The sequence below is a fragment of the Papilio polytes genome, unplaced genomic scaffold (assembly GCF_000836215.1).
Source record: "Papilio polytes unplaced genomic scaffold, Ppol_1.0 DF821289.1, whole genome shotgun sequence".
Taxonomy (NCBI): Eukaryota; Metazoa; Arthropoda; class Insecta; order Lepidoptera; family Papilionidae; genus Papilio; species Papilio polytes.
The window spans coordinates 1,795,400-1,819,434 of record NW_013527915.1 but is presented as its reverse complement, the minus strand read 5'-3'; the positions used below and the strand labels follow the sequence as shown (position 1 = coordinate 1,819,434).

Sequence of the window (24,035 nt, the reverse complement as noted above, 5' to 3'; positions counted from 1 at the left end):
CCCAATAATCCGTGTACAAACAAAGGGATTTGTTTGTACACGGATTATTGGGCCGTGCATTATCGGGTCGTACATTATAGGGACCCGACAATCTGACAGCCGATGCCTATTTTTTAACCTGCTACTCCAATTTAAGTGAAAAGTTGTGTAGTTTCCCAGTTATTCAAATAAAACTATTCCCTATTACTAAGTAAAAACAAAACTGTAAATAATGTCTTTAGCCGATGAGCTGTTAGCAGATTTGGAAGAGAATGATGATGCAGAACTTGAAGCTATGATTGACAACAAAACATCAAATAATGCCTCTCATGAATTTGCTGTTCCTCACCCAGTAATTCCCAAAGAAGATGAAATAAAAAATGTATCTATTAGAGAGCTAGCTAAGTTAAGATATTCGGAACGTTTACAGCGGGTAAAAGTTTAATCAGACTTATGAGTTTAGTGTTCATATCCTCAAAACACAATATATGTTTTAATTTGTATAAACTTTATTTTTCAGGTTGTAACAGAAATAGAACAAAATCATGGAAATAACAGAAAAAAAATCGAAGTTACAGGACTTATGGAATCAGATCCAGAGTATCAACTTATAGTGGAAGCAAATAATATTGCAGCTGAAATTGACGGAGAAATTGGTAGGTTGAAAGTTACATTCATAAATGATACCATAAATTAAATTAAATTAATTTATACAAACTAAGTACCATATAATTTGACTTGCAGATATTAGTAGTATTGAATGAATTTAGTAGTATTTTAAGAAAATATACAATATTTCAAGCATGAGTAACATAAACTAAATATACATAGGTGAATAATTTCATTTTCCAGCTATTATCCACAGATTTGTTCGGGATAAATATCAGAAAAGATTTCCGGAGTTAGAGTCTCTGATCATCACACCACTTGAGTATATACGCACTGTAAAAGAACTCGGAAATGATTTGGACAGAGCTAAAAACAATGAAATATTACAAAGTTTTCTCACACAGGCCACTATTATGATAGTATCTGTGACTGCATCAACAACACAAGGGTAAGAGTTTAATTAAATACCTATTAAGTAATTTATTAACTTTGTATTCAAAAATGAATATGCCTTAGTTTATCTGATAATTCTTTCCTGCATCTGAGGCTTATAGCTGCTTTAAATTATCATCTTCTATCATCCCAATAGAACTACTCTGTCTTAGCATAATAAGAAAGAAGCCAGTTAAGTAACATATGTGTTTGTGTTTGTACAGGCAGTGTTTTTATCTTTGCCAAATTCATCCTGATTTATGCAGTTTTTCTAGAGATATCTACATTAGCATGTTCTAAAAGCATTTGGGAGGTTGTATATATAAAAGTTTTGTTATGAAATGTTCATTTTATGTATAACCCTGTTTGTTCTAGAAAATTGTTGATGGATAATGAATTGACAGAAATAAATGAAGCATGTGAAATGGCGGGTGATTTAAATCATTACAAGTCGAAGATTTACGAATATGTTGAGAGTAGAATGACATTTATTGCCCCTAATATTACTGCGATTGTTGGTAGGTTTTTTATTACTTTCTAATTTCAATTCTGGTTTTTAAGAAAATCGCTTTTTTAAAATACAATGTTTTATGAATAATAGACATTTATTACTAAATACAAGTTGTGTTTAGAACTCTTTGTCACTGCAGTCTTAATTTTACACAGATTCTAAATAATTGAAAACTACCAAACATTAGAATTTTCAACTTTTAAGATTTAACTTGTGATGTATAAATTTATATTTTAGGAGCATCAACAGCGGCCAAGATACTCGGTGTTGCTGGCGGTTTGTCCAAACTATCAAAGATGCCAGCGTGTAATGTGTTGCCATTAGGACAACAGAAGAAAACATTATCTGGTTTCTCACAAGCCGCTGCTCTGCCACACACTGGGTTCATTTATTTCTCACAAATAGTACAAGACACAACACCTGTAAGTATTTATTTTGATAATTGCTGACTGAGGTTGTAAGGTAATATGTTACATGGCGAACATTCCTACAGTTAGTATGCAGTGTTACGGCGTGAATGTTCGCCATGTAACATATGACCCAAGTTTACTTGTGCATATTTTTATATATTCCTAGCTGCTACTTTTTTTTAAATTTGGTTGTCTCGGCTGTATAATAAAATTAAGTTGAACTAAGTAAATGATGGTATTCATTTACTTAGTTCATTTCATTTTGAATAACTGTAAAAGAGTGTTTATATGAAATACAGCAAACAGTTCTAATCATATCATACTTCATACTCAAACTAATTAACGCGAATACTAATAAATGTGAAAGTTTAGATGGATGGATGGATCTTTGTTAGAGTTTGTAGTCTAAACGGCTGAACGGATTTCGATGAAATTTGCCATAGATGTAGAGCATAGCCTGGAAGAGCATAGTGTGGTATTAAAAAAACAAAGTTAGGTAACCACATAGGTTACTTACTTACTTTTTTAATACCACGCAGAGAGAGTCGCGGGCGAAAGCTAGTATTAAATAATACTTTTCTTGTAGGAGTTAAGATACAAAGCGGCAAAGTTAGTTTCAACCAAGCTGACCCTCGCCGCCAGGGTCGACGCGTGTCACGAGAGTACAGATGGACATATCGGAAGAATGTTACGAGAGGGAATTGAGAAGAAACTCGATAAATTACAGGTAAATTTTAATAAAATTTTAATAAAATGATAGAATATTGACCTAGATTTACATTTTTGCTATTTGAAAATCTGAGCTCAAATTTAGTACTTCACATTAATCTGGACACATTCACTTCACATTTACTTCTAATTTGGAGTGTCTGTAATATCAAAAGAAAAATTCAGACATCGGGAAGACGATGTCTGTCTGGTAGCTGACATAGACGGGCATATTATAGGCTAGTTTATAAACTTAATATTACGTAGACGAAGTCGCGGGCAACAGCTAGTATAAAATATAAATATATTAGATTTATCCAAATTAATGAACATAACCTCTGAATTGATAAATCAATGAAATTCAAATTCGTACTATTTTTTTTCTTTAAGGAACCACCTCCGGTAAAGTTTGTGAAGCCACTACCGAAGCCGATAGAGCAGAGCCGCAAGAAGCGCGGCGGCAAGCGCGTGCGCAAGATGAAGGAGAGGTACGCCATGACTGAGTTCAGGAAGAACGCCAACAGATTGAACTTCGCTGACGTGAGTGTAACGTTATATTTTTTTTTAATTAAATCGATAAGTGAAAGGCTATTTGTATTAAGCGCCAGGTCAAATGTTCAGGAGAGCCATCTGAAGGTTTTGGAAAAAAGCATAGAAACAAATTATAACAATAATTTAAATTGAAAAATTTTCAGACGGGTTTTAGATTTAAATTACTATAAATCTGCATATTTCATCGTTTATTTACGACGCAGAAAAAATCATCTATTCTGGATATATTACATGTAAGTAATTATATCCTAAAATGGCACCCGTCGAAATCTATTTTTACAATTAAAAGCTTAATCCTTTGATGTACTGTCACGGAATTTCGCGGTGCTACACTTTAGGTAACTTGCCTTGTTCATTACAACGAGACAAACTCCGCCTCGTAATAAATAACTAATCAAATAGCAATGAGTGCAAACGATGGGATTAAAAAGTAACAAACTGAGTATTACTAACCGACTTTTTCGTACAAACACATTTATGAACTGCGTTGTATTGAATCCGCGTCTCGTATAAAAAAATTCAAACGATTGTAGCGTTTAAGATGGAACACCAGTTTCTCCGACTGGACATATACAAGGAATATAACAGTTTTGTCAGTTTCCACGTATTGTTTATAGATGTTTAATTTGTTGTATATAGAAAGTCCCTTAAATAATTGAAATAATAATAATTATAACTTATCAATAACTAACCATGATTAAACAAAGGTTAGAATTACGCTTGTAAAGGTATATTACGTAGATGTCATAACGATATCGTGTATAAAGTATACGCAAGTTATCGCGTGTCGTATTTGGTATTATCATACACGAAATGCTCGCGACATGCAACTGCGTTTTCTGACGCATTTACGTTCTCCGAACATTGCGTAAATCATTTAAGAGGACATCGGACCTCACAGGTTGAAACATCGACTTAAATCTTCATTCGTCTTATTTCTTACTAATATAAATACGAGAGTTTAGAATGATGTTTGTTAGTTTTTAGCGTAAACTGCGGAACTATTATCGATGAAATTTAGTATAGATGCAGAGCAGTATGGAAGAATACATACTCACTTTTGTATTTTGAATTCCACGCGGACGGAGATAGGGGCTAAAGCTTGTCTAATTTATAAAAATAGTTATTGTAAAAAATAAATGTAGATTCCGATCAGAATTTTTACTAGGACTACGTAATTAAGACTATTTTCGCTGTCCTACTTCTATATCGATTCACATCGCAGTCATCTTACCATGACAACAGTGTGTATTATACAACTAGGATGCATATGAAGTTTTTGCCTGCAACGCCTCGTAACCGCTAAATCATGCACTACACGATATGCTTATTAGTATGTACAGTAATGATTACCGATATCTCCCCCCGACCGTTGCAGAGTGCGCAGGAATACTAAAAATGTGACGTCACGCTCGGCAGGCTACGGCACACGAGATATTTCAAACGATTGTAGTGGCCTGTTTAGTTTTTGTTCGAGGAAACCAAATAGACCGAGTTGCGAGCTGTTGAAGCGCGCGGACGTCCGTTCTGGCCCCATTGCTCATATGTGACACACTGATGCTAAGTTTATCGAACATTCAGTCAACAAATTATTATCTCTGATTAACGAAAGTTTTTATTTAGTACTGTAAAATGAAGGTTTTAGTATTTTTAAAAGGAAATTCAGTAATTGTATGTTGGGCATAATATACTTGTGAGCTAATATGTGTTGTTTGTTCATAAAATTCTCTCGTATGGCATTAATTTTTTTTGCAATATTTATTTTTCAATCGTACAGTCCGTGTGTATCCTATTGTATTTCTAACAATAAAAACATTAATTCGTTTTGACGCGAAGTAATTATGGGATATAATTCGATGATTAGTTTCTTTGTGTTAGCAAAAATATGATGAGTCTGTACCGATTACATTTGATTGTTCTCTGTAACCCGGTAACTAGGATCGTCTTCATAGCTGTGTTTGTTGCTAGATTTCTATACTACGAATATCCAATACATAATAATTTTATTTAGTAACTATACCGTTGTACTATTTATTAATTTGTGATGAATTTTATTAATTGATGTCCGTACGTGATGGATGGATTGTGTGTAAGGTGACATGACTAAGAAGGCAGTGATGAATGAGATGGCGGATGATAGAGTTTTTCTAGATTTCTGGAGAATGAATACCCGGTGCGTCGCCCCTACGGGAGTAGGATAAGTTATGGGAGATGATGAGGTCCGTAAATTCTTCTATTTGATATTTTTATTCTATTGATATTTTTTTATCTTTGCAACATATATTACGCTTTTTGTGAAATAGTCTCTCGAGACTTGCTGGTATCCCAGTTTAGCAAGCAATTTATACTTTATATCTATTAAATGGATATTTCTAATAAAACTTAAGTAATGTTAAACTTTAACACGTCAATTGCCGACATTAACTCATACCTCAAGTTAGAGTTCCCTTTAATACATACGTAAAGTCATAGTGACATTGAACGTGTTGGATATAAGCTAACGTTTTAACTAACTTTCTAAAATTTGAACCCAGAGTCAACAAGCCCACTATTCGGGACCTAATAACCTCAATTAAAAGCGGACAGAGCATCTACACCGGTTATTATAAATATATGTTACCATATTTTTTAAAAATAATTATGCATCTGTCGTGTGAAATGCACTTAGCGTTCAATTCATTAAGTGCTGTGTGAGCACTAATGAAGAGACCGATCTGTAATCTAACATTAATCTGTGCATTGTTAGACCGTGGAAAAATGGATCATCATATTTAATTACATTTTTATAAATGCCATAACTGTATATGTCGACATTTTTTAAATATATTTGTGTATGCTTATAGAGCAGAGCACTTTTTTAAATTGTTTAAGAATTGTATTTACCGGAAGCCGAATTTTAGACCCCTTCCCTTCCAATTCTTATAAGAAGTGGTTTAGACAGAGGAGGAGACGCACAGGAGGAGAAATATGCTCTTTAAGTGTGTCTCCTCCGTCAATTATTGGTAGGCAACAAATCTGCAATTGGGCACGGCTATGGGCAGGCGGTCGTTTTAACGTTTTCGTGGATTCAGGTGACAGATTGCTCGTTTGGCAAGATGTAAAAAAAGAAATCAATAGTAGAATGTAGATAAATAATTACAGATAACTAAGAAGAGTTATTACTGCTATTAAAATATTACATTTTTCTATTGCCTAACAGATAGAAGATGATGCGTATCAAGAAGATTTAGGCTACACCCGTGGTACCATCGGCAAGTCAAGCACAGGACGCGTGCGCTTGCCGCAGATAGACGAGAAGACGAAGGTCCGCATCAGTAAGACCTTACAGAAGAACCTGCAGAAACAAAACCAGCAGTACGGAGGAGCTACCAGTATTAGAAGACAGGTGTCGGGAACAGCGTCGTCAGTGGCCTTTACACCTTTGCAGGTTAGACCCATAAAATATTATTTCATATTCACATTAAGTACTTGCTTTGAACAAATTATTTTGTACCAAATTTTAGTAGCCAATCATACTTCATACTAATATTATTTCTTGTTTTTTATTATTATTTAATGCAAAAGATTAGATGGATGGATGGATGGATAGATGTTTGTTAGAGTATGTAGCCTAAATGGCTGAACGGCTTTCGATTATATTTTGTGTAGATGGAGAGGATATTCATATAGAAGATATAGGCTACTCACTTTTGTTTTGACGGAGTCGCGGGCGAAAGCTAGTCTATAATAGATCGATTTAAATATCGCTTTGTTTCTTATATGTAATGTGGGTGTAGAGCGAAAAGAATATGTTCCATATAATTATCACGCGTGTACAAGATAATTGCTATCGCCTTGATTCTTATAAAGATATCAATGAATTGTCTGCTAAAAAAAATACTTCGAGTTACATAAATGCGGGTTAAGTATTGTTAGAAACGGTGTCGTACTCACTAACAAGTTCTATTGTCGAAGTAATAACGTAACAGTTATCACACGGCACCGCCTAAAACGTTTATATGTGTTGTCTATGAAAATATTTTGTACCGTGTTGATTCTATTCTAATAGTTGTTCTTTGAACAATAGTGTGAAGTCTTGCATTTGTAACAAAGATAAATGTCTCTGGTTTTTATTAGTCTGTTCTATATTCATTTGTTATTTTAAAGTACAAAGTTACATTGGCGTTAAAACATGTTCAGATTTCTACAGCATTAGAATCCCGAGGCGTAATTATCGGATATCGATCTATTCCTTGTGCGCGCCTCTAAAATATTCAACACGAAACAATGCATCGTTTAAGTACAATAGTGATGGTAAATTAATGATTACGTTATATGTTATAGAAATTATAAGAAAATTAAGGTGTATCATTTTACGTCTTAAAATTATATTTTAGACATTATCCACTCGAAGCTTCATAGATAGTTTTAAAACTGTGATCATAGACAATGATGAGTACATTATTGGTCAGTATGACTTATTAGTATAGATATAATCGCTGAAAATGCTCTTTTATTTGGACATATCAGGATAACTATCCTCTTCTATGTGCGTCTTCTCCTCCGTTGATTAAGGGTAGGCAACGCATCCGCTATTGCGAATGTCTATGGTGTTAGCTACATCATTTTGGCTGATTCAGTTGGCCGCTTGCTTGTTTGCCACATTATGACATAAAAAACTATATCCAAATTATATGTTTTTTCTTCTTAATTTCTTAGTAATTTAATTGTTTGTCCTGTAAAGTAATGAAATTGAATTGTTCATATTCTGACCTATTACCACAAAAGTATACTATTGGCATCGCCAGCCGAACATCTTAGTAGGTTTAGGGAGGGCGCAGCTAACATTAAATGTGTTAGGTGTGATGATTCCGATACTACCTTCAAGTTAAGCATTCTTCTCTCCATAAAATAATAAAAAAAAAAAACAAAGAAGAAATAAGATGTTTGGACTACCATAGTACTCCTCCTGTAAGAAGACGCGGAAATGTTCGCACGACGTTACGCCACAAAAATATATGCACAATAACTTCCGGTGATAATCGCAAATCGTTCGACACAACGTGTGTCAAACGACGATTGATGTCAATTTTAGGTTAACAAAAAACTGACAAGACTAAAGGAAGTACGCCAACAGGGTACTTTACTAGACCAACCCTAGATGCGAAAAGATTACCTTTGGTTGGTCATACCTCATACTCATACTAATGTTAGGACCTGTCCCACCATTGGCTGATAGAAGCTCAGATAGCTTAAAAATGACGTCACTGTCAGATAAGGGAACAAAATCCGATATTTCCATCACATACTTTACACGTTGGATTGTTGTAAGACAATTTACAATTTGGTGGAACAGGTCCTTAATGTGAAAGTTTAGATAGATGAATTGTTACTACGTATATCTTCAAGACGGAGAAACGTAACATAGTTTGGGAGAACAAATAGTCTACTAATTATTTTTTTTAATCGGCGCAGATAGAGTCGCGTTTGATAACTAGTGACATATTTTGCCTTTATTTTCATTTTGTTACTCACTTATTATTACCGCTATAAAAATGTTTCTTAGTTTGTATATGTTATCAACAAAATGCCGGCTTGAAAACAATTGAATGTTGCTGATTTTCTACGTGGCAGATTTCATATAAGAAAGTTGACCCACGATGAAAGTGACGATGTTTACATCATGTAGTTTTTTAGCCATCTTATCGTGAGCTCGCAAACTTTTTCCACGTGATATTTTCCTTTATTAGTAACATTCACTGCTGAAATTTTCACTACGTTAAACTTTCTCTAGCCATTTTAATTTGGTCAGTTCTTGTCACTTTAACTTAATAATAAAATAAAAAAAATACTGTTTTTTAATTTAAAATTTTCATTCATATAATAAAAAATGAATACAGGAAAAAATATTGTAAAAAACCTTTGAAATGTAAAATTTAAAGGAATATCGATTTTAGCTGGATAATTGTTTTTCTCCATCTTGATGATATTTTATTACTTTAAAATACATGAAATGTGACTAACTTTTATGAGGAAAAAAGAACGTTTTATGAAATGTTTTACGCAAATCTAATAGTCGTGTTATAATTCTATGTAGCCTATATTTTATTAGCAAATTATAGAAATCCACGATATACTGTGTTAGCTAGCACCTGCATTTATTTTCAGCCCTCGTCCATTAATTCTGAGTGTTTAAAGGTGCAGTAGGGTTTTCGTATAGGGAAATCCAAAACAAAACATTTTTTTTTAATTTGACTTACTGACATTCCAGTTAAGTAAGTTACACACGCTCAGTTTTATCTGAACAGTTCGATCGTTCAGCTCAAACTGTGTGTATAGCGGGCTTTACATAAAGGATTTATAATCATGTGTCAAATTAGAAAAAGTTACTAGAAAGTAGGTAACATTAATCAATGAATGATCATATTTTTTTCCAAAACAAGAAGTCCTTCAAGTAAATATAATTGTGATCTTTTTTCCATAGATTATGCCAGATCAATTCCGGCAACAGCAACAATATTTCGCTAGCTTTTGAAGTTTGTTCAATATGGTGGTTTGAAATATTAGCACGGATCAATATTGATAGTTTTACAGAAAATACAAGATAGGACGACAGCCCTATCTCTAATCATTTACAAGTTGCATGGAACAGGCGAGCGTGGTACCAGCCTATTGGTATTTCAGAAGATCTGGTTAGTACTTTCACCGTCTACATCGCCTTTGTTATTTGTGCTATGGGAATGGCAACGCCCTTCGCTTTAATGTTAATGACTGTAGTACACAACAGCAAAAGCGAATGGGAAACAAAACACTAGCGACGTAGGATGTTCCTCTACGAAGAAACAGAACAGATATAAAACAGGAAACTCGCTTTGGCTGCGACAAATTCGTATATGCAATAGTTCTACTTGATACGGGCTCTGTTAGTTCTGTGATCGCTTCGCTACCGCTGTGTGATAGGACTAACGTTAGACATCGTTTACCATGCTGAAGATACGTCCCGATCGAGTCTGGATTAGCTTGCGCCGTGTCGCGGTCGCGATTTATTGCCAATATTATTTGCTACATTAACTCATATCTATTTTAATGATCTAGTGAAACGATAAACCGTTTCAAGCCCTAGCTATAAGTCACTTTGATGAGCTTTTCCTTATTAGTATTTGTTATTTAAAATACGTTTAGAGAATTGTAATAGTAAATACAGGAAATACACCAGACAGTAAATATTTTAATGTTTACTACCATTTTCATCTATATCTATACTAATATAATATAATAAAGCGTAAACACACACTTCGTGGCGTAGGATGTCAGCAATCACAGCATATTTTTGAATAATTCCTTCTCAAATAAAAAGCCCTACACATACGACACGCTTTAGGCTATATATTTTCACGCTAGTAAACATAGGAGGTAAATATATTGGAAGAAACCTTTTATGTGGGAAAGGAACCATAAACTACAAGTTGCCAACATTAAGGAAGCAAGGTTATTATGGTAACGGTAATTTTGACATTTTCAATTTTAACATTTTTTATAATGCAGATGAAGCCGCAGGGGAACAGTTAGTTATAATATGGTTTTCTTGATGTTTTTGACTACATATTAGTCATGACGTGAAAATAAAAACAAGTTACAAAGTATTAAATTTTGTGAAAATGTTAATACGTGGCCTCGAAGGTTTGTTATGATGTTATCGATACACCCACTATTAGTCATTGCCTAAAATAAAAAATCCAGTTTTTCAAGTTATTTAAATTTGTATAATCGACAAGATTACTGTTTATTTCTCCACCTGTTTTATCATAAATCACAATAATAGACATCCTGATCGTTTCAACAAGAGAGGTTTAGGCACCCGGGTTTCCACATTTGTTTTTAATTACTCACCATGAGACCACCCAACTTACTTGATTAGGACTTAACTGGACCGTAACAGTTTTCGCTTTGCTTTACTCTGTAACTAGTGATGGGATGATACTGCATTTACGATGTCGATAAAATACATTCCATCGGTATCGATGCAACGGTATATCGTAACATCCTTACGAATAGAGCTAGTTGATTTAAATACTAACTGCTGATATTTAACTATCGTGCAAGGCGGGGACGAGATGCCATTATTATAGTGCAGGGGCTATTATCCCTCTGCCCAGCGGTTGCAGTTAGATTGCAACCGTTATACTCTGCTATGTATAGAGATTTCCCTCGCATAATATGAGGTTTTAGTTACCGACATGAATACGTATATTCCATACAATGGTGTAAGATATGCAGTAATAGTGAAACAGTCTAAGGAAAACTGCAGATCTTAGGGGTTTACTTAATTTTATTTTAGTTTTAGACATTACGTCCTCAGTGGATGTTTGTTAGTTTTTAAAATCTTGAAATTATTTGATTATAACGAGTACCATAATCTAGTCGTATTTTTTACAATAATGACATACACAATGTATATGGATTTTGGTTGTAGTTGGTCGTTCTCATTTCCTACAATTGACAAAATTTGCCTTGTCCCTATACAAATATTACAACTTAAATATGTATTATACATTAATTTAAAATACATACTTTAAGATTAACATAGGTTTTTATACATCTATCTGTGAGTCATGTGTAATGAAATTAATGTTACTCTATGCTTATTCTTCCTAACGGTGTAGATCCAAGATTCCCGTGATATATCCCGCAAACCAAAAAGGCGTTGCCGATAATCTTTTGACCCTTAATCTCTGGCGAAGCGTAATGGCCGCATATTTCACTGTCTTGCACTAGTCACCAGCCCACATTCTGATCGTGTCTTTAATAGCTTCGACTCTGCTAAATGTTACCTTGTTTTGAAAAGGTTGAAGGTGCGGCCATTTGTCCATAAACTGTAGCCGCGATGACTAATACTCGCATCTAGTTTGTTTTTGCATAGTTTATTAAATTTTGTCGTTAATGTATGAAACTGATTTGAAGTTCTGCTAAAGAGCAGAGCTGTCGTTCAGATGGTTGATAAATTATACGGCTTTGAATACAAGACTACTAAGTTTATGTCAATATTGTCGCTAACTAAACTATGGTTTAATACACTATTCATGATTTCCTAAAAAACATCATTATCTTTCTTCTTATCCTACCCCTGTAGGGTCGGCGCAACAGGTTTTTGTCCTCCACATAACTCTATCATACGTCATCTCAGTCATCACTCCCTTTTTGATCATGTCACATTTAACGCAATCCATCCATCTCTTTCTAGGTCTTATTTCCTAAAAATACTGGCATTTTATATTTCATCTTCTTATAGACTTTCACAAGAAAGTTAAACGATGATGAGATTAGAGATATTTCCATGTTGACATTTGCCTTGAACTAACGACATCCAAACGATGATGATATCATAATTTCAATTATGCTAATCGAACAAAAACATGCTGATATTTCTCTACGTTGATAATGAATTAAGAGATAGCTATTTTATTATTGTAGTTAAATGTTTGCTTCCGTAATCAAACTTTCTACTGATTTTTCTGTAATTTAATAATGAAAAAGTGGAGAATGATCCGTTGTTTTATATGTCCAATTTGTTTTAATACTTCACTATAAGAAGAGTGACTAGGTAGAAACAAGGTTACCTAGCTATAAAGCCGTGATAAAAATAAAATTGTTAACAGTAGCTATTACAAACAGTTTAAAGTTCTATTGATGTTAATGACAACCGACTATTAAGTACAGAAATCGTAATGTCATTCGGCATCCGCAAGAAACGAAATGAACAGTCATTAAGCCGGCATGGGGTGTCGCGGCGCTCTCGGTCTAATCACGGCCAACGTAACAGGTAATAATAATACGGAATGACAAGGCCAACAGCCACGGATCTATCACGCTGCGATGCGATCTCGTTAGGCCGGTATGCACACTAAGGCAAGATGTCGTTTACCCCCGATAGAAATTGCTTACATTACAGGTCCCTTGAATATTGTTTTGATACGGGATTTTTTATTCCAGGGTTCTTCATTGTTTCATCGTTATCTATGAATATTGGTAATAGTATTTAATAAAGAAATTCTTTTCTTCAATCTGTTATTGTATTAGGATTATGTTAGATTACAAGGAGAATACTGCGCCACGTATTGATGTATAAGAAAATTTATGCATATTAAAAGGCTTCCTTTTGTTTCAGGGCTTGGAAATTGTAAATCCTCAAGCAGCAGAGACCCGTGGCAACGAAGCCAATGCGAAATACTTTTCTAATACTACAGGATTCCTCTCCGTTGGGAAGAAGACAACGTGAATGAAGACATATTTATTATTTTTAATATAATAAAGAGTACAAACATTCTTGGTAGTATTATTTACATATCAATAAAGAAATACAAGTATATCAGTTAATTTGAAGTCAACTTATTTAAAAAGTTTTCATAAATTTATTAATTACTTCGTCTGGAGGGAAGCTTCTAATCATTGTATGACTATCGCATTCATGGTAATACTTGGTAGGATTGGTTATTAAACATTTCTAAGCATCATTTGCTTCAAACACGAGAGTTCGCATTAATGCAAAGATAATGCTTGAAACTATTTTACACCAAAAGCTTAGCATTAGCAGTGTACAATTCTTTATTAGATAGATATATACGGTTAAACATACCATTTACCGTCCGGTCGTAAATGGTTGCAGGGAACTTGAGACTTGAGAGTATCTACAACTATATCGTACAATGCGCCTCGGTTCGTATATCTCCGATAGCAGTGTCGTACGAACTGACTGAGCTAAAAAAGTCGGACACCATCGGTTGAACTCGTGAGTCCGATACAAACGTAAGGCATGTGAATAAAAGAGAGCGCCTGCATCAGCGTTTTATACCGGCTTTGTCCGACAACGCCCGACGATCATAGATAACGTTTGCGACATGTTTGGATTTGTCGGCAAGTCTGCAGTTTGCCGGCCGTTCGTGGCGTGTTCGTACATAAACGTATGAACTTTTCACATTAAAGATCCTACAGTGTAAATTTTTTGTGTATACTTGATTATTTTTTTCGAAATGACCTATTTTTGCCGTTTGAATGTCGATCAATTAATAGTTTGTGTTCACAAAAGGCCAGCACTATGGAACAGACATTGCGACAGTCATAATAACAGATACAAATCAAAACAACTATGGGATGAAGTTGCATCGGAGTTAAATATGTCTGTTGAAAATGTTAAAAAGAAATGGAATAATTTGAGAGACCAATTCCGCAAAGAGTATGTTAGATTAAATAAACCTGGAAAATCAGACACAGTGGCTACTATTAAAACTTCTTCTTGGTCGTATTACGAAAAATTATTGTTTTTAGCCAAGCAAATTCTCCCTAAATCTATGCGAGAACACCGTCAGAGTCCTCCGCCGTCAGAAGTGGATAGCCCCGATGACGATGTCTCTGAAGATAACGGAGCATCGTCGCCGTTTGACGGAACTTTATCGGAATCGAAGTCAGCACAAATAATTTCAGTAAAGAATTCATTGGCAGAACAATCATTTCGCGAACCTGTTAAACAAGTCTGTATATGTAAAACGAAAAAAAGAAATCTTGACGTGGACCAAGAACCTGTAGATGCTGAAAAACCGAAACATGAATCTATTAAGCATAGACGGAATTATAGTTTAACCGAAGATCCTGATCGAAACTTTTTGATGAGTTTACTACCTTACCTGACAGAAGTGCCCCGATGTAGAAAACTAATTGTTCAACGAAGATTGTTAGACGTGTTTATGGAAGAAGAAAGAACTAAAGATTGGGACGATTAAAAAAGCTAGGTCCTAGACTTTGAATGAAAAGAATAAAACCCTCCACGGCAACGGTAAAAACATAATACGAACAAGCCTGATGCTCGTACACACTGTTATGTGTCGATATTTCGATTTTGGTATAAGCCTACGGTTACGGTAACTCAATGACTGACTATCGGCTATCTAAACTGACAGGTATATGATACTTTCTCAATTTATACTTCAGATACAACTTAATTGTGCCCAAATAAGGTACAACAATCTTGATTATTTCTTCAATACTGTTCAAAAAGCTGACGTCTTCGTTTTAGAGTAGTAGTAGTGAATAAAATATTTTTAAAATTCCCATAAATGTGTTTTAATTTCATAGTCTTACTTGAACTATTTAATTAATAGAATTTATGTGCTTTTTCCTCAGTTCTAAGTAGGGAATAAGGGTTGAATGACATCCAAATTAATCCCTCCATGTCCTATTTCCGAACATGAAATACGCTGTAAAAAGTAACCCTCTTATAAGTTTATTTGTTAAGACATTGATCGAAATAAATATTGATTGGCGGATGTTCGTGGTCGTTTTAGAGTTAAATGGGATTTTTATTCCAATCTACCTGATGCAGTGTTATTTATATTACCTTAAAAATAAGCCAAAATACTAATATTTCCTTACACTCAGTTAACTCCCATGTTTAACTGTATACCGCGATTATTTTTAAGGTTGTAAGAGAACAGAAAACAACTGAATAATAATTGTAATTTATTTTGGTTCCCCATTTTTAAGGTTACATTAACAGAGCTTAGTAATTGTTTTCATATTTATATTTTTACTTCATATGTGTTACCACTATGTTACATAAGTAGTAATGTAGTAGCCTGCTATGAACACAATGTTACTAAATACATTGGCACACAGACCTTATCTGACATACTCTGTTAATAGGAGTTTCAGTACATGTAATCCGTTAGTTCATACTTCGTGTAACTAGGGACTATGAAGATAATTTGGGTAACGCTAACTGATGCAAGTAAGTTTCGTTTATTATATTAACACTGGCTGTTGCTTGCGATGTCGTGCGCCTGAAATTAAAAAAAAAGTAAAACACAGCCTATGTTACTTAGTGATAACATAGCTTTTTAATGGTGCGTGTAGTTTTTAAATTGGCCCAGTAGTTTATGAGCTATTTCAACATATACAACAATCCACAAATATAAATTTTTCCTCTTTAAAATATTAGTATAGATTCGTGGTATAGATATATATATTACCACACGTTATGTAGACCTTAGTATCTAGCCATGAAACATATTTTACTGATAATATCTTCTCTATCTCAGCTTGTATTGACACATGTTTTAGTTTTTTCCAACAGAATGTAAGAAATGATAATACGTATACAAGTAACACTGCATTGGAAACCTATTGTAAGGTTATTGTAATTTCACAGGTCGCAATCGATTCTTCCTATTCGATTTAACAGTAATCGATTATAGTTTGTTATTATCGAGTAAATCGAAAGGATTTAGGTTATATTGTAATAAATACTATTTGAATTATAACATTAGTTATTTCGTCTATTCTGTATGAAAAAACAGTCAATATGAGTTTGTCCATTTGTTTCAGCAGTGAAAACTTCCAATTACTCAACATACCAGATTATAATAAAATAGAACGTGACCTTGATTAGTAACAATATCATGTGTTGTTGACATTTTCGTTTGATTATTCAATGTTTTTTTTAATAAACAATTTATACGACACAAATTGTCGAATATTCGTGTACAAGTGATAACGTTTACTTAAAGAAATCATATTAATGGGTTTGATGATGAAATTTTCTTTTTACATAATACAATTATTACCGTCATTGGCCTCTTAAGAAAGATGAGACAGCATGCCCTATTAACTTCGTAAGTACGTGTTCCTACGTGCAATTGCGTGTATTAAGTGTACCACCTCGAGTTATACAAGTCCGTCTGTCCGGCCGTTGTGTTGTTACATTCAGTCATACCAGTTCAAGGACGACGTCTTATATTTATCTGATATTCATAGTTTTTAATAAACATTGTTTTTTCTTTGGACTGTGTGTAATTCAATCTGCAATGTTAAAATCCGAAAAGAATTGCTAAATTTCCTAGAGGTATTAAAGGAATTGAAAGTAATAGAAATGCTTAAATTAAAAGTCAATTTAATTTAATAGTGCGTAAGTAGTTTTTTTTTTAATATAGACAACATGCGCTTTTTTTAATTTATTGACGTAATATTACATTGACTTGCCGCTTTCTGCTTTAGCAACTGCGTAAAGCGACGACAGGCCAATTAGCGGGCCGATTCCATATTTATGCGAAATATAAATTGAGCAAGCATTTACATAGAAGATGCATTCTAATTTATTATAGTCAGCTCTTGAGTTTCCAACGATTATGTTTTACATTCTGATCGAATAGAAATGAATTGATACTGGAAAGCGATAATTTATTTTGTGTATAATATTACTTGTATTAAATTAGGCATTATTGTCAAGCGAGAATGTACCAAAAAAAAAGTTCAACTAACGATCAGTTTTACTCAGTAATATTTTAGTGTGGCGTTACTTTGCTGAGATGTACGATCCCTTGTCAAACTAAGCCATAACATGCTACGCTATGGCAAACCATTCCCGAACCATGCCAGAAGGCCTATATTCTATACTAGTTTGTCAGTAAGCATTATGTAAAAGCAAACATTATTTTTTTACGAGCAGATTTTCTACTGTCTTTTGCAGGAATCATTTGGGAAGATTAGCAAAGTACCTTACCTCATAATTAGTATAAATTAGAAATTTGTTTATTAGTAAAGTTATATGATAACTTTTGAAAATCGTAAATATATCGTTAGGACATTGCTAAAACGAGGTGCGCCTTTCGCAGTCAAAGTGAGCGTGGGTTCGCATAAAGGACGGTCAGTTTTAACGGCTCGTAGACGTGCGTTGAATTCAAATCGAAGTAAAATATTTAAAGTTCGTTACAACAAGCTTTGGACAAGCCCAGATCGATTTATGAACAAAAAATTGCGAAAACGGACGCCGCGAAACTGATCGGTGATGCGGTTACATTGCTTGATGTTAAGATAAGACACATCCGACGAGAAAAGAACGTTAACGGTTCATTGAAATCGAAATATCGAATCCGCCGAGTGAACGCTTCTAGCTCGAACCGAGGAACAGGTTCATAGTGACATCCCGAGTACAGCAGCCGCAAGTCCGACCATCGCGCAACCGCGCGCAGTCCTCCGCCGGCCGCTATTGCGTATGCGCGTGCACACTGATCGTGCATGGGATGTGACGCGGTTTGGCGCGAACTTCAACTGCCGGCTTGTGACAACATATGATTTAAGAGTGCTTCATTATTTATTGTTTTAATGACAGAAACATTATAATTGTGTTAGTGCTTGTGTGGACAGATAGCTTTTCTGTCTGATATGCTGTGGAGAGGACCGACACTTTAGCTGATCGCAGCGATGGCTAGTTTCGAGGACCTATCCTTCGACTGGGCTTCTCTCTGTCAGGAGTGCCCCGAATGCTGGACACCTTCAGGTGAGTGACCTGTAATGGTTATGGAGGTGTAATGGTTAGTGTAGCAAATCGCTATAAACTGTCGGCTGGGATTTAAAAAGAGTTTATACGAAGATTTCAAAGGAATTTAGACACTAGTAACTTTATAAATTTTTGTTGTATTTCATTAACTTATTTGTTAGTTTATTTTTAACTTTGATGTAGATAAAATGTCAATGTTTTAATAAGTTATATGATGACGTTAGCGCATACCTTATTATCCTTGAGAGCACTAACAGATTATTAATGATTCGTGTTGTGTTTGTATTATTATTATCACTATAATAACGTTTTGCGTCATCGAATTTATTCCTACCTACAGTCAAAGTTTTGCGAACAAGTTCAAGGTTAATTAGTAGATAAGTAATAATTCTAGGATGCAATTACTTGCTGAGTTTTACCAACTCTTAGAGAGCATTCTAATATTACTATGCAAAAGGCGCCTATTTTTTTTCTTACTTGAATTCAATTTACAGTTGACAATCTTAGTCAATGTTTAGTTTTTCAGTTTTAATTTTTAATTCAAAACGCATAAAATTCATTGTCTTTCTTATATGATTATCAATGACATCACAGCAAAAATAATATAATTGAAATAAAACCGTAATTCCATTGCATATATGATAAGTAAATAAACGTCATTATATCTACATTAATATTATAAAGAGGAAAGAATTGTATTTTTGTATGTATTCGATTTACGTAAAAACTACTTAGTCCGATTTAAAAAATCTTTCACCATTAGAAAGGTAATTAATCTGTGAGTAACATGAGGCTTTATTTTTTAACTTCACGCGGTCGAAATCGCGGGCAACAGATATCACAAAATGAATAATGTGGTAAAGAAATGTTAAATAATTTTCTGAAAACTAATATTCTACAATAACGGCTACCACATTACGGTAACATAATCGAGCGCCACTTCTAGATATCAATTACATGTTAAGTGGAATGATAAAATTAACATGATTTTATATATTATTTTCAATAATAAAGGTAAGTAATTACACAAAATTAAAATCTGGATTCTATTATGTTATAAAATCTAGTAAATTGGAATTCAAATTCTACACAATACAATATTTTCTATAATACTATACCGACAAAATACTGTTTGCGTTATAAAATCCATATTTGTGGATACAAATTCACAAAAGGAATCGAGATTATCACGTCCGTTTGTTTCCGCGGTTAAGTGACCGCATTAGGTCTCATAGACAACCTTCCTACGACACTTCGTATACGGAAAAAAGGATGCTTATTCTGCCCTTAGAGTAATTATTATTTTGTCTTAGGGTTTTACTAGAAGATGTGTTTGTTTTACTTAACATGGCATAGTTTACATTAAAACCCTGTTTTTTTATTTCTATCTTTCACCGACAGATACTCATTCAGTTGTTGGTTATTAAAGTTGTAAAAAAACGAACAGAACATTAAAATGAACAATTCCGTTTTATCTCCGTTTTATCTGTTAAATATTTCTGTAATCTTTGTGAATGAAAAACTACTACTTTCGCGACCTTCCTTACTCAGGTCGATGACCACAAGGCGTCTAAGATATAACCAGACTTGCCAGAACGTAAGCAATCATATCTAAAAAAACTCCTTATATTTCTAAACTGTATCAACTTATGTTAACTGGATTATTAGTTGTTCCAGTCAATATGCTATATCTTACTAATATTATAAATGCGAAAGTTTAGATGGATGTTGGTTAGTGTTTGTAGCCTAAACAACTGAACGAATCTCGAAATTTGGCATAAACGTAGAGGATCGTCTGGAAGTACACAAAGAAACACTTTTTTTGTAATTCCTAGTGGACGGAGTCGCAGGCGAAAGCTAGTATTCTATAAGTGATGTCGATTTATTCTAAGAAATAATTTGAAATTCGATTGTAGGTATCATCTGCCTTTTACTGAGTTATGAAAGGCGGAACTCAGAATCAAATGTATAATATTAACGATTTTAGTCTGTCAGTACTTATATGCATGATAAATCTCAAAGCCCTTTCTCACGCTAGGCTTATTTAGAAAGTGCATGTTTATATACCAGTAAATTATCTTTTCAATTGATTTTTTGACCGACTTCCCAAAAGAAGGAGGTACTCAATTCGTCTGTATGTTTTTGTTTTTTTACTACTCAGGGTCTAAAATGTGTTACATCGGGACTTCATTTCAATTTTATTGATTACTCATCTTAACTCTCATATTTCTACTTTTACTAGCTCTTAATTACATTTTTCATTCAGTTATTTAAAAAAACAAACGTTTTTAATTATAAATTAAAAAAAAAACAGTCTACTCGTCACTATTTAGAAAAAGAAATTTTGTTAACGTGTGGCATTAGCGAACACCTCTCAGTAATTATGTTAATTCTTGTCTATAACCTTAAAACAATAATACTTAAGTTTTATTCATTAAAAAATGTGTGTTAAGTTTTGTTACTTATTAAATCAAATATTGTGATATTATGTTTTAACGTGTTGAATACGTCGAGAAATTTAAAACTGTCACGTAATAACTTTCTTGTAAAAGAAAATGTACGTGATAACGAGGCAAGGCCGGTTATGTTAACCGCTGCATCTGCAACTTCCAACGCCATCTTTATCTAATATTTATTCTACCATTTGTCGTCGCAGTCACGCTTTCAGGAAGCTAACGTGATCTCCAAGTTTTGAGAGACCAGCGTTACCATGGCAATAATTTGCTAGACGAAACTGTTATGTTTCGTCTATGACCTTATTGAGAATGGGCTTACAATTTTTTTAGTACTTTACAAAAAACATAACACTTTCGTCTATTGTGATAGAAAAAATATATATGAATCTTAATAAAAAAATTGTAAGCCCATTCTCAAAAAAGTTTGCCCAAGCTCTTCAAGTTCCGCACTTTCGAGTAAATCCCTTTGATCAGATTTAAATACACTAGTATTTTTTTAAGTATCTTTAAAACACGGGGGAGAACTGGATTACCAAATTTAAATATGGTGCAAAATAAATAGGCATTAGCTACCTCAATCTATTCCAAATAGTTTAAAGACGTTGACATTTAGTTTGAGTAATTGAAAACGCGTCCGCTCGTAACTTGTATATCGCTGTACGGTATGATCGATGTTATCGCATAAGCTTAATGCACTTTTTTTGCACTGCATTTGAATGGACAGGTCTCGTGCATTGAACCTTTGTAATCGTAAGCGCAAGACGAATGGTATGGAAACATAATACGTCGCGTTGAATGAGACGTAATAAAAGAATAATGTCTGCTTGTCGGACGTACATTGAAAACGCTATTACATAAAGGCAGGTGTAGAATTTATAAAAAACAGATGCCTTATTTACCCTTTTTTACTTAGCATATGTTCAGGTTATTTTAAGATCCAAGAGACTCCATCTGCGCGGAATTAAAAATAAAACAAAAGTAGCTTTTGTTTTCTCCCCGACTATGTTCAACACATCACGTCTAACATCCATCCATCTAAAATTTCGCATTTATGATATTAGGAAGAAGTATGTAAGTAAGTATTTTATTAGTTTATTGAAATGTTGTTGCTCATTTGTCACGTTCTGATATTAAAATCGCTGATCTTGTTTACGGTCGAAACATTTATTAAAATGTTCCGTGGGTTTCATAATAAACTAACAAGAACCAATGTCTTTCCAAATCGCGACTTAACATTAACATTGTGGTTAAACTGAAGTTATAACATTTGCAAAATTATAACTATTTGTAATATAAGATGTGTAAATCATGTAAAAAGTCATCCAAATCCTTAATTAAAACAAATTGAGAATAAAGTAATTAAAGACGGTTTGAAAGCGCAGTATCGTTTCGCTTTCGTTTCATATCTGTAGGGTGTAATTAAGTAACCTGTTAGCAATAAGAATTGCAATTGTTTTTGAGAGCAATTACACTTATTGTTCGAGGCAAATTTATTACAATTTAATTAAATTGCCGATTCGTGGCATTCCCACGGTTGAAATGAATTGATGCATCTGTCATTGACCCATGAGTTACTTCAAATACTGCAGTCGTGATTGGATTACTCAAATTATTAATTAAGAATAAAATGTAAAGGTCAGTATAATTTAGTTATTGATTACTAGCTGTCGCCCGCAACTTCGTCTGCGTGGAATTAAAAATTAAACAAAACTGAATATCCGATGTGTAATGCCAAATTTAATCGAAATCCGTTCAGCCGTTTAGGCTAGAAACTCTAACAAACATCCAACCATCTAAACTTTTGCATTTATAATAGTAGTCTGATAGTAGTTCCCATTTCTGGAAATCACAACAGTGGACACTAAAAAAACTTAAATATTAGACGCATAAAACATTTATGCGCCAATAATTTAAGTTTCTTTAGTAATACAATCTCTAGTTCTCCAAACTACGAGACACGTATATCGCTAATTATATAATTTGCTCATAGAGAAGTGTATTTTAATTTAACTTAGAATTTCAAAATTATTGAAAAAATACTTTCACTTAAAGGGATTTTAAAGTAAAAATTAGTATTACCATTAATTAAATAGTAAGATTACTTAATTGAAGAAATAAACATAATATTACGAATTATAAGTATATTGCTAAATATACATCAACATCGGTATATAAATCCATAGAGTTTTTTTAATGTTAGAACGATACTACGTCAAATAAGAAGAAATACAAGTTTTTTTGTTTTAATACTGGTCACACTGGTAAAGGCGGAAGTATCTATTACAATCTGATGTAAATGGCAACAAGTTATGCGGAGAGTTCCGGTGAAGTGGTCGAGCACATTATTTTAAAATAAGAACATGAGACAAATTATTTCCAATAAAACATTTATATAATCTCAAGTTATGACTTTTTAGGTTAGATTTTAATCAATGTTTTGTAAGAAAAGTGTAATAACGAGAAATAACTGTTTATTTTAGGTAATTTGTGATTGAATTCGACTTTGTAAGTCTTATAATGTTTAGGTTTTCGTTATAAACACAATAAAGAAAGCGCGCAATGTTCTAGTCAAATAACCTAAAAAGACAACTTTTCAAAATTTCCAACTTACATAATGAGTTGACCGTAATTAAAAAAAATTGAAACATCAAATTAAATTTTACATTACCCTTATCTAGCTATAGTAGAAATCTTTTTTACATTAATAAAAATGCTAATCCATGTATATGTTTTTGTCCCCATAAAAAGTGTCGCGTACTAGGTAAATATACTACATTACGTTATGTTCTTTCTGGCTGCTAAGTAGGGAAAGTCATATCCACTTACAAACATAGAGAGGATAACATAACAGTAGTTGTGAGAAATTAATTAGTTTGATTTAGTAATTTTAAGAAAAATTACAGCAAAATGTGTCTTATCCTACTTTGAGGTTAAACAACTCCAAACACATATAAATTTCAGTACCAATAAACTTATGATATACAGTTAAAACCGACTTCCAAACAAAATACACGAAAAACAAAACAAAATGCACTAAAAACAAAACAAAATACACCAAAAACAAAATATTCTCA

The 24,035-nt window shown here is 33.5% G+C and overlaps 3 protein-coding genes across 3 annotated transcripts in view; all 3 read left to right on the top strand.

Moving 5' to 3' along the window:
* Positions 1–92: 92 nt before the first annotated feature.
* LOC106109446 (U4/U6 small nuclear ribonucleoprotein Prp31) lies at positions 93–13,503 on the top strand. The gene is made up of 9 exons (XM_013290951.1): positions 93–412; positions 500–635; positions 832–1,036; positions 1,396–1,538; positions 1,769–1,953; positions 2,528–2,668; positions 3,040–3,189; positions 6,401–6,628; positions 13,346–13,503. Exons 1-9 carry the CDS (start codon positions 212–214, stop codon positions 13,454–13,456), a joined length of 1,500 nt encoding a protein of 499 aa, XP_013146405.1. The 5' UTR covers positions 93–211; the 3' UTR covers positions 13,457–13,503.
* Positions 13,504–14,108: 605 nt separating this feature from the next.
* LOC106109223 lies at positions 14,109–15,254 on the top strand. Its single transcript, XM_013290633.1, has one exon. It carries the CDS (start codon positions 14,208–14,210, stop codon positions 14,952–14,954), a length of 747 nt encoding a protein of 248 aa, XP_013146087.1. The 5' UTR covers positions 14,109–14,207; the 3' UTR covers positions 14,955–15,254.
* A 2,916-nt stretch (positions 15,255–18,170) lies between these two features.
* The window catches only part of LOC106109304, a 63,517-nt gene continuing 57,652 nt past the window's right edge, over positions 18,171–24,035 (top strand). The window contains exon 1 of the mRNA XM_013290756.1: positions 18,171–18,505. Coding sequence (XP_013146210.1) covers positions 18,430–18,505 — 76 coding nt within the window. The 5' untranslated portion in view covers positions 18,171–18,429. The remainder of the gene's footprint in view (positions 18,506–24,035) is intronic.